General features: G+C 49.8%; 1 protein-coding gene across 1 annotated transcript in view; it reads left to right on the top strand.

Annotated features, from left to right (window-relative positions):
• Nucleotides 1-12,100, top strand: part of RNF17 (ring finger protein 17) — a 733,334-nt gene that overhangs the window by 452,430 nt on the left and 268,804 nt on the right. The window contains exon 21 of the mRNA XM_075331310.1: nt 4,006-4,117. Coding sequence (XP_075187425.1) covers nt 4,006-4,117 — 112 coding nt within the window. The remainder of the gene's footprint in view (nt 1-4,005; nt 4,118-12,100) is intronic.

Here is a 12,100-nt window from a genome sequence, read left to right as displayed (position 1 = left end):
GATGTTCCTCGCTCCTGCGGCTTCATACACAGCGATGTGTGGTGCCGCAGGAACGAGGAACAACATCGTATCTTCTATTGGTGCGACATTATGGAAATGTCCGACACTGCACAGATCACCGATTTACGACGCTTTTGTGATCTTTTATCGGTGCAGCTAGGCTTTACACGTTGCGACGTCGTTACCGGCGCCGGATGTGCGTCACTTTTGATTTGACCCAGACGATATCGCAGTAGCAATGTCGCAACGTGCAAAGTACCCCTAATAATTATATCACAGAAAATCATTAATATATATATAACATTTGTTACATGTCTACTTTACATCACCACCATTTTTTAAACATTTTTGGGGGGAAGGTAGAAGGATTAAAAGTTTATCAGCAATTTCTAATTTTTCCAACAAAACTTACAAAACCAGTTTTTTTTTTGTTGTTTTTTTTTTTTAACGAAACTCATCACATGACTTTGATCAAGGAGCCTGTGTGACAGAAAATTCTCCAAAGTGACACCATTTTAAAACCTTCATTCCTCAAAGTGCTCAAAATCACATTCAAAAAGATTCTTAACCCTTTAGGTGCTTCACAAGAACTAAAGCAATATGGAAGGGAAAAAGATACATTTTTACCACAAAAACGTTTCTTTGACCTCAATCTTTTCATTTTTACAAGGGTAACAGTAGATAATTGAGCATATGATATTTTTTTGGTGTGCAATTTCTCCAGAGTACAGGATAGCCCATGTGTATTAGAAAACTACTGCTTGGGCGCACGGCAAGGCTCGGAAGAGAAGGAGCACCATTTTGGCTGGAATAGTTTTATATTTGAATCTGAATATTGTTCTATTTGAACATCCCCTGACATGCCCAGAAAAACACATAAGTGAAACTATTATGGAAACTGCATGTCTCAAGGAATTCATCCAGGGATGTATTGAGTAATTTTAACTATTTTTTACTATTTTTTTTTACCCTGTTCATCTTTGCTTGTTTTGGGGTTTGTTTTTTTAGGTTGGGCTGTAACGCTTTTGTAATGCTTTGTTGCAAATTAATGTTTTGGGTTTTTTGCATTACACAATTTTTTATGTTTTGCTGCTTTAGTATAATGAAAAACTAGTTTTCTATAAAAAAAAAAAATGTTTAAATGTTGGTATTGCTGTATTCTGAGAGCTATAGCTCTTATTTGTCTGCTGACTAAGCTGTAAGGCAGGTTGTTTTTTGTTAGACAAGACCTCTGTCAGCTATACCATTTTTATGTACTAATGTCTTTTTGTTTGCCTCTTATTCCAATTTTTTTTTCAGCTATATGATGAGTGTTCACGGAAGAGGTTGTGGTTCACCCATATTTTTTTAGTTTTTTGATCGATATTATGTTGAGAAACAATGTTTCTTTCAAATACCTTATGTTGGCAATAGTGCCTGTGAGAGGTGCTATTGTGGACCGCTGTTTCCCATACCTGACTTCCGGGCTCCATGACCTCGGGGATCTGGTGATGTCAAGTTCCTGGTAACCTGACATCACCGCGGCCGGCCGCAGTGTCCGTTAGTGATGGGTTGTGGGCGATGTCTCACCGCTCGTCACAGCCCATCAGCTCCCTCTTCCCTCACAGCAGAGCACTGCAAGCAGGAGACACGCTGTGCTGTGACAGCGGAGAAACAATGCCCACAGCCCAGTGAGTCAGGAAGACTGCGGCTATCCGCGATGATGTCAGGTCAACAGAAACTTGACGTGGCATCACCGGATCCCCGAGGTCACGGAGTCCAGGGGTCAGGCATGGGGAAAGTAAAGTTTGTGAAATGCGCTGTTATTTGATGGTGCAACAGAATATCTAGTAGGTGGGTTGGGTTTTGTTAGTTATTCCCACCCCTGTCTGCCTGCCTGTCCTTCTTCCCCCCTGTCTGTTATTACAGGGGGAGGAAGGACAGACAAAGGCGGGAATAACTAGCAAAACCCAACCCACCTATTAGATATTGTGTTGCACCATCAAATAACAGTGCATTTCACAAACTTTACTTGCCTGTATTTCAGAAACTACAGTCAGGGCCAGAAATATTTGGACAGTGACACAAGTTTTGTTATTTTAGCTGTTTACAAAAACATGTTCAGAAATACAATTATATATATATATAATATGGGCTGAAAGTGCACACTCCCAGCTGCAATATGAGAGTTTTCACATCCAAATCGGAGAAAGGGTTTAGGAATCATAGCTCTGTAATGCATAGCCTCCTCTTTTTCAAGGGACCAAAAGTAATTGGACAAGGGACTCTAAGGGCTGCAATTAACTCTGAAGGTGTCTCCCTCGTTAACCTGTAATCAATGAAGTAGTTAAAAGGTCTGGGGTTGATTACAGGTGTGTGGTTTTGCATTTGGAAGCTGTTGCTGTGACCAGACAACATGTGGTCTAAGGAACTCTCAATTGAGGGGAAGCAGAACATCCTGAGGCTGAAAAAAAAGAAAAAATCCATCAGAGAGATAGCAGACATGCTTGGAGTAGCAAAATCAACAGTCGGGTACATTCTGAGAAAAAAGGAATTGACTGGTGAGCTTGGGAACTCAAAAAGACGTGGGCATCCACGGATGACAACAGTGGTGGATGATCGCCGCATACTTTCTTTGGTGAAGAAGAACCCGTTCACAACATCAACTGAAGTCCAGAACACTCTCAGTGAAGTAGGTGTATCTGTCTCTAAGTCAACAGTAAAGAGAAGACTCCATGAAAGTAAATACAAAGGGTTCACATCTAGATGCAAACCATTCATCAATTCCAAAAATAGACAGGCCAGAGTTAAATTTGCTGAAAAACACCTCATGAAGCCAGCTCAGTTCTGGAAAAGTATTCTATGGACAGATGAGACAAAGATCAACCTGTACCAGAATGATGGGAAGAAAAAAGTTTGGAGAAGAATGGGAACGGCACATGATCCAAGGCACACCACATCCTCTGTAAAACATGGTGGAGGCAACGTGATGGCATGGGCATGCATGCCTTTCAATGGCACTGGGTCACTTGTGTTTATTGATGACATAACAGCAGACAAGAGTAGCCGGATGAATTCTGAAGTGTACCGGGATATACTTTCAGACCAGATTCAGCCAAATGCCGCAAAGTTGATCGGACGGCGCTTCATAGTACAGATGGACTATGACCCCAAGCATACAGCCAAAGCTACCCAGGAGTTCATGAGTGCAAAAAAGTGGAACATGCTGCAATGGCCAAGTCAATCACCAGATCTTAACTGAGCATGCATTTCACTTGCTGAAATCCAGACTTAACACGGAAAGACCCACAAACAAGCAAGACCTGAAGGCTGCGGCTGTAAAGGCCTGGCAAAGCATTAAGAAGGAGGAAACCCAGCGTTTGGTGATGTCCATGGGTTCCAGACTTAAGGCAGTGATTGCCTCCAAAGGATTCGCAACAAAATATTGAAAATAAAAATATTTTGTTTGGGTTTGGTTTATTTGTCCAATTATTTTTGACCTCCTAAAATGTGGAGTGTTTGTAAAGAAATGTGTACAATTCCTACAATTTCTATCAGATATTTTTGTTCAAATTAAACGTTACAATCTGCACTTGAATTCTGTTGTAGAGGTTTCATTTCAAATCCAATGTGGTGGCATGCAGAGCCCAACTCGCGAAAATTGTGTCACTGTCCAAATATTTCTGGACCTAACTGTATACATCCGATCTCACAACTAAAGATATGTATAGAATCAGCATGATAGCACCAGTATAGCACTGGCTTTAGTTTATATAGGAAAATCCTTGTGATTGGTTCACTTTAAGCTTTAACATTATCCTCTCTCTGCTTCATACTCAGTGGTACCATGACTGGTTTGATTCCGATCTAAAAGTGAATGCAGATGGATCCCACCTGTAATGGATCTGTCAGGATTCCTTTTTCGGTTATGACCAGAGCGGAGGAGCAGAATGTTTTTCTTGTTGGTAAAATGAAATGGAAACTTCTGATTCTCCAATATTTACCCTCAGTCGTTTGCTTATGCAGGGGTTCTGCTTGAGAAGAAGCTATCCGTTGAGCTTTTTGAGGAGTCCTTGAGTACAGTGACCAGCATTAACACCATTCTTGTCGAGAGAAATGTTGCTGCTTTTATATCCTGGTAAGCTTTTCTTTTCATATGATTTTTATTTATTTTTTAATATTGAACAATTATTGTGCAATTAGCATGGTTACGATTGGTTAAAACGGCAATAATTTTCACTGTCATTATACCAACCAAAGTGCCCAGATTGGCAGCCGGACTTGAACTTACAGCCTCAAATGCTAATAATGCTGTAAGATCTAGTGACCCATGGTCCGTTCTGGCTTTACGGACTGTAAAACAGAACTATCTGAATTCTGCTTAATATTTGAGGCCCAACATAGCGGATGCATCATGGAGATTGTAAATGGATAATTGGAATTGCAGTGTAAATTTGATTGCTTTATGGCCAATGGCCCGCAGTACACTCCACTGCTATCACCAAACAATTTACCCAAGTTGAGGATCATTCTTGATCGAAAACCTGCTGTAGTAAATAGATCTGCTCGGTTGAGATGTCAGTCTTAATATATTTGGTGCATATTTGGTGCATCTTTAGTTCTGCACGTTCTTCAGAATCCAAAAGTGGCATACATCATAATGTCCCCAGACAATAATTGTCGTATGTGTCTGCTATGAATTGCACCACTTTAAGGCAGAAATTATAGTAAATCGGTCAGCCTGCCCTGGACCAAACTCACTACTTTTATCTGCACTCACTGTATAACTCTTTAAGGCCCTGTGCGCACGGTGCGGATTTACCGCAGATTTTGCTGTGGCTTTGTCTTGGAATTGCAGCAGAAAGTGTGTCTAACATTGCTGCAGTCATTCCCCAGCAAATCCTATGGGTTTTAAAAAATGCTGTGCGCACACTGCGTTTTTTTTATACCCACGGATTTATTCGCTGCGGAATTAATGAGCATGGCACTTCTTTTCTGCAGGTACCTGCGTTTTTTTGCCGTAGATGATGGTGAAAACCGCGGGGACCAATTTGCGGTAAATCCGCGGCAAAAACGCAGGTGCTGCTTTACTGCGGGTGCGGGATTCTTTCATACGGTCTGTTTTTTTCTCAAGAAAAATACACTTTCTAGTGCGCACATAGCCTAACAACCATGGGCAGTAAAATTGCGTCCTAACCCATATAGTTGTAATCCCTGGCAGCTGCTGCACATGTCAGCTGATTTGAACAGCTGACATGTATGCCTCACAGGCACAGGTGTATCTCCGATTCACCCGTGCCTGTTAACCTCTTAAACCGCATTGTCAAAATGTGACAGGGCGATTTTAAATCCCCGCCAGGGTAAATTTCTACTCACGCAGCCCCATCGGCGGCGCCGTAACATGATCACTGTGAGCCGATGGTTGCCATAGTAGCACAGGGTCATATGGACTCATGTAGCTCACATGACTCTAGTCCTGTTTCACTGAGCCGAGTGCTGAGCTGTGCATCTGTGAGCAACAGAAATGAACGAGCGATCAGACTGCTGATCCTTATAGACCCTAGAGGGACTAGTCAGAAAAAAGTTTTCAAAAATTAAAAAAAAATAAATGAAATACCTAAAAGTTCAAATCATCCCCCCATTCGCCCCATTAAAAATTAAAGGGTTTAAAAATTGTATACATATTTGGTATCGCTGCGTTCAGACATGCCCGATCTATCAAAATATAAATTCAATTCATCTGATCAGTAAACGGCGTAGCAGCCAAATTACGTGTTTTGGTCGCTGCAAATTTAGTGCAAAAATGCAATAACAGGCGATCAAAAAGCATCTGCGCGAAAATGGTACCATAAAAAAAAAATCAGCTTGACGCAAAAAATAAGCAGTTGCTGAGCCATAGATCCTTAAAACTGAGAATGCTACAGATCACGAAATTGGCGCAAAAAGTGCTCCACTTTTTTTGGACAAACGTCTTAATTTTTTTTTTTAACCCTTTAGATAAAAGAAAACCTATAAAATGTTTATCTACGAACTCGTACTGACCTGAGGCATCACACCCACACATCGGTTTTGGGGATATTTTATTCACAGTGTTCAATATATGGTAAAACTATCATGCAGTCGCACTTTTTGTTTTTTTTTTGCAATTTTTTTGTATTTAGATTTTTTTTTGCTGTTTTCCAGTACACTATATGGTAAAGTTCATGATTTAATTTAAAAGTACAACTCGTCTCGCAAAAAAATAGCCATTATATGGCAAGATTGACAGAAAAATAGAAAAGTCATGGCTCTTAAAAGAAGGGGAGGAAAAAAAAATAATGCAATTTTGGTAAAATTTGCAATTTTCATACCCAATTTGCTCAGATACTTATGAATTCCCTTCCAGTACTTGGGTATCTATTTACTAGAAGGTGGCCCGATTCTACGCATCGGGTATTCTAGAATTTACGTATTGTGTAGTTAATGTATGATTTTTATATATATATATATATATATATATATATATATATATATATATATATATTTCTTTGTCGCTCTATTGGGAGACCCAGACAATTGGGTGTATAGCTTCTGCCTCCGGAGGCCGCACAAAGTATTACACTCAAAAGTGTTAAGCCCCTCCCCTTCTGCCTATACACCCCCCGTGCTCCCACGGGCTCCTCAGTTTTTTTGCTTTGTGCGAAGGAGGTCAGACACGCACAGCACAGCTCCACAGATTGGTCAGCAGCAGCTGCTGACTATGTCGGTTGGAAGAAAAGTGGGCCCATATAGGGCCCCCAGCATGCTCCCTTCTCACCCCACTCTTGTCGGCGGTGTTGTTAAGGTTGAGGTATCCATTGCGGGTACAGAGGCTGGAGCCCACATGCTGCTTTCCTTCCCCATCCCCCTCAGGGCTCTGGGTGAAGTGGGATCCTATCGGTCTCCAGGCACTGAGACCGTGCTTCATCCACAACTCCTGTGGAGCCTGCTGGATAGGAGCCGGGTATCGTTCAGGGACAAGGCCCTGCTACGTGAAGGTACTCTGTATCCCTGTGGGGACCGCGCACGGCAACACCTCAGCTTTGCTGGGTGTGCTAGTGCACCGGGGACCGCGGCGCTGACCGGGTCAAACTGTGCCATTACACACTCAGCGTCGCTGAGTGTGTTTATATGTAGGGGCTACCGCGCTAACCGCCGCTGCCATGGGAAACTGCGGCGCGGCTGGGACTTTTAGTTCGCCGGGGACTTCGTCGTCGGCCGCGCTTTTACGGCGGCCACGCTTATACTCGAGTCCCCGGCTTGCTAGCGGCCTAGTTTCCCTTTCTCCCGCCCTCAGCCCTGACAGGCAGGGGAAGGGCGGGACGCTGCACGGAACGAGCAGCACTGAGGGCTGGAGTATGATTTCCATACTCCACCCCCCTCACTGTGCACAGTGTGAGCACCTCGGCCACGACCACGGCTCCCTCCTCTCGTCAGGACGCCGCAGCCATTTCCTGTCAGCTCCTACGACGCTGCAGAGAGGGACAAACACTGGGAGACCCAGACACGGTCTCTGGTGGCCTCATAACCGCTTTAGGCTATGTGCGCACGTTGCGTACTAGCCCTGCAGATATTTCTGCAGCGATCTGAAGAGCACATGTGCGCTTTAGATCGCTGCAGAAATGTCCGTAGTGAGCGCCGATTCCATGCGCTCTGCCTGCAGCTTGCCATAGACAGAGCAGGAGCTGCCGGCAAAGCGCAGGAAAGAAGTGACATGTCACTTCTTTTTGCGCAGCGCTTCGGCAGTAGCCGAAGCGCTACGCTCTTAGACGCCACGTGCGCACGGCCCCTGCACAATCTCCATAGACTGTGCAGGGGACGCTGGACGCATGCAGTTACGCTGCGCTACAAAGCGCAGCGTAACTGCATGTTTTTACGCAACGTGCTCCATCCCCCATGCTGCGCACTCCCCATCGTGCTCCATCCCCCATGCTGCGCACCCCCTATCGTGCTCCATCCCCCATGCTGCACCAGCATCAGCCTCTCTGCCCCCAGCATCAGCCTCTCTGCCCCCAGCATCAGCCTCTCTGCCCCCAGCATCAGCCTCTCTGCCCCCAGCATCAGCCTCTCTGCCCCCAGCATCAGCCTCTCTCCTCCAGCATCAGCCTCTCTCCTCCCAGCATCAGCCTCTCTGCCCCCAGCATCAGCCTCTCTGCCCCCAGCATCAGCCTCTCTCCTCCCAGCATCAGCCTCTCTCCTCCCAGCATCAGCCTCTCTCCTCCCAGCATCAGCCTCTCTCCTCCCAGCATCAGCCTCTCTCCTCCCAGCATCAGCCTCTCTCCTCCCAGCATCAGCCTCTCTCCTCCCAGCATCAGCCTCTCTCCTCCCAGCATCAGCCTCTCTCCTCCCAGCATCAGCCTCTCTCCTCCCAGCATCAGCCTCTCTCCTCCCAGCATCAGCCTCTCTCCTCCCAGCATCAGCCTCTCTCCTCCCAGCATCAGCCTCTCTCCTCCCAGCATCAGCCTCTCTCCTCCCAGCATCAGCCTCTCTCCTCCCAGCATCAGCCTCTCTCCTCCCAGCATCAGCCTCTCTCCTCCCAGCATCAGCCTCTCTCCTCCCAGCATCAGCCTCTCTGTCCCCAGCATCAGCCTCTCTGTCCCCAGCATCAGCCTCTCTGTCCCCAGCATCAGCCTCTCTGTCCCCAGCATCAGCCTCTCTGTCCCCAGCATCAGCCTCTCTGTCCCCAGCCTCAGCCTCTCTCCTCCCAGCCTCCCGCAGCAATCAGCCTCTCTACTCTCAGCCTCCCCCAGCATCAGCCTACACCCTCCCAGCCTCCCCCAGCATCAGCCTACCCCAGCATCAGCCTACACCCTCCCAGCCTCCCCCAGCATCAGCCTACCCCAGCATCAGCCTCTCTCCTCCCAGCCTCCCCCAGCATCAGCCTCTCTCCTCCCAGCATCACCTCTCTCCTCCCAGCCTCCCCCAGCAATCATCCTCTCTCCTCCCAGCCTCCCCCAGCATCAGCCTCTCTCCTCCCAGCCTCCCCCAGCATCAGCCTCTCTCCTCTCAGCCTCCCCAAGCATCAGCCTACACCCTCCCAGCCTCCCCCAGCATCAGCCTACCCCAGCATCAGCCTACACCCTCCCAGCCTCCCCCAGCATCAGCCTACCCCAGCATCAGCCTACCCCAGCATCAGCCTCTCTCCTCCCAGCCTCCCCCAGCATCAGCCTCTCTCCTCCCAGCATCACCTCTCTCCTCCCAGCCTCCCCCAGCAATCAGCCTCTCTCCTCCCAGCTTCCCCCAGCATCAGCCTCTCTCCTCCCAGCCTCCCCCAGCATCAGCCTCTCTCCTCTCAGCCTCCCCAAGCATCAGCCTACACCCTCCCAGCCTCCCCCAGCATCAGCCTACCCCAGCATCAGCCTACACCCTCCCATCCTCCCCCAGCATCAGCCTACCCCAGCATCAGCCTACACCCTCCCAGCCTCCCCCAGCATCAGCCTACCCCAGCATCAGCCTCTCTCCTCCCAGCCTCCCCCAGCATCAGCCTCTCTCCTCCCAGCATCACCTCTCTCCTCCCAGCCTCCCCCAGCAATCAGCCTCTCTCCTCCCAGCCTCCCCCAGCATCAGCCTCTCTCCTCCCAGCCTCCCCCAGCATCAGCCTCTCTCCTCTCAGCCTCCCCCAGCATCAGCCTACACCCTCCCAGCCTCCCCCAGCATCAGCCTACCCCAGCATCAGCCTACACCCTCCCAGCCTCCCCCAGCATCAGCCTACCCCAGCATCAGCCTACACCCTCCCAGCCTCCCCCAGCATCAGCCTACCCCAGCATCAGCCTACCCCAGCATCAGCCTCTCTCCTCCCAGCCTCCCCCAGCATCAGCCTCTCTCCTCCCAGCATCACCTCTCTCCTCCCAGCCTCCCCCAGCAATCAGCCTCTCTCCTCCCAGCCTCCCCCAGCATCAGCCTCTCTCCTCCCAGCCTCCCCCAGCATCAGCATCTCTCCTCTCAGCCTCCCCAAGCATCAGCCTACACCCTCCCAGCCTCCCCCAGCATCAGCCTACCCCAGCATCAGCCTACACCCTCCCATCCTCCCCCAGCATCAGCCTACCCCAGCATCAGCCTACACCCTCCCAGCCTCCCCCAGCATCAGCCTACCCCAGCATCAGCCTCTCTCCTCCCAGCCTCCCCCAGCATCAGCCTCTCTCCTCCCAGCATCACCTCTCTCCTCCCAGCCTCCCCCAGCAATCAGCCTCTCTCCTCTCAGCCTCTCTCCTCCCAGCCTCCCCCAGTATCAGCCTCCCCCTCCCAGCCTTCCCCAGGATCAGCCTCTCTACTCCCAGCCTCCCTCCTCCCAGCCTCCCCCAGCATCAGCCTCTCTCCTCCCAGCCTCCCCCAGCATCAGCATCTCTCCTCCCAGCCTCCCCCAGCATCAGCCTCTCTCCTCTCAGCCTCCCCCAGCATCAGCCTACACCCTCCCAGCCTCCCCCAGCATCAGCCTACCCCAGCATCAGCCTACACCCTCCCAGCCTCCCCCAGCATCAGCCTACCCCAGCATCAGCCTCTCTCCTCCCAGCCTCCCCCAGCATCAGCTTCCCCCTCCCAGCCTTCCCCAGGATCAGCCTCTCTACTCCCAGCCTCCCTCCTCCCAGCCTCCCCCAGCATCAGCCTCTCTCTTCCCAGCCTCCCCCAGCATCAGCCTCTCTCCTCCCAGCCTCCCCCAGCATCAGCCTCTCTCCTCTCAGCCTCCCCCAGCATCAGCCTACACCCTCCCAGCCTACCCCAGCATCAGCCTACACCCTCCCAGCCTCCCCCAGCATCAGCCTCTCTCCTCCCAGCCTCCCCCAGCACGCCGTGCTCATCTGCCGACACTCACAGATCCGATCGCATACACACACACACACACACACTCACACATCAGAACACACTTACACACATCCGATCGCATACACTCACACACACACTGAAGATATCGCACATACGCGCTCACACTCACAACATCCGGAGATACCACATGCTTCTGGCCATGTGATCCTCCGGCAGGTCCTGGAAGGTCACTCCACAGTATCGCCGCCGAGAAGCAAGCGATATCCCAGGATGTTGTGAGTGTGTGGATGCGATGTGATGTGTGTGTGAGAGTGAGTGTGATCTGATGTGTGTGTGTGTGTGCGTGTGTATGTTCCGCCGCTGCAGGACCTTGATGCGCTGGTAACTATGCTACCATGGTTACCAGCGTATCCCGTCCCCCGCTCGCACGGGAGCCCACACCAGCATACGGCGGCAACCCCAGCAATGCGAGGGTATGTGTCGGCTGGGTTGGCGGCGTACGCTGATGTGGGCTCCCGGGGGTACAGTACTCACCTGGGAGTCGTGGCTCCGTGTCGGTTCGGTGAATGCGTGCGGGGGGCGGGGCCAGAGCGAGCGTGCATTGCTTGAGGGGGCGGGGCGTGGGCGAGTTGCCAATGCTGCAGGGTGCCGGGGCGAGAGGCCAATCCGTGTGGGGGGCGGAGCCTGGGCGAGCGGCCGGCCAATCCGTGTGCGGGCGGAGCCTGGGCGAGCGGCCAATCCGTGCGGGGGGGCAGGGTCATGGCGAGCCCAGCGGCCAATCAGCTTTGTGTCACCGTAAGGACACAATTTTGGAGCAAGACAGACAGAATAAGGCAATTATATATATAGATAAGCTGCTGCAACGTCTGTGACGCAGCCGCTCAAGCACCGCTGCATTGAACCTTACCCTCATTGTGTTTTTATTTTTGAGGCTTCTATTCTATTTTTGTTTGTCTTTGCAAACTTGAGTGTACAAAGAGAGTTTTGTGCATCACTCCAGAGATTTTTTTTTTTTTTTCATTTAATTCCCAGAATGGTATCACTAATGCATGTTCCCTGCCTGTAGTAAAACATTTCGGCTGCCTTCACACATCCGATTTTTGCAGTGCGGCACAATACGGTGCTCTGCAGAAAAAACGCAACAGTTTGGGGTTTTTTTGCCGCCGGTTGTGTTTTTTCCCCGCATAGAGTTGCATTAGCGCCGTATTGTGCTGCATGGCCCTGCGCTGCGTCCAGTTTTTGCCGGATTCGGCATATTTAGCCCATGTGGCGGCCGGATGGAACATTGCCTGGCACGGTTTTTGTGCGGCGAAAAAAACGCATCGAGCCGGATCCGGCATGA

This window comes from Anomaloglossus baeobatrachus (assembly GCF_048569485.1).
Source record: "Anomaloglossus baeobatrachus isolate aAnoBae1 chromosome 2 unlocalized genomic scaffold, aAnoBae1.hap1 SUPER_2_unloc_1, whole genome shotgun sequence".
Taxonomy (NCBI): domain Eukaryota; kingdom Metazoa; phylum Chordata; class Amphibia; order Anura; family Aromobatidae; genus Anomaloglossus; species Anomaloglossus baeobatrachus.
Note: the sequence above shows the minus strand (reverse complement) of the source record. Positions and strands in the feature narration are given on the sequence as shown.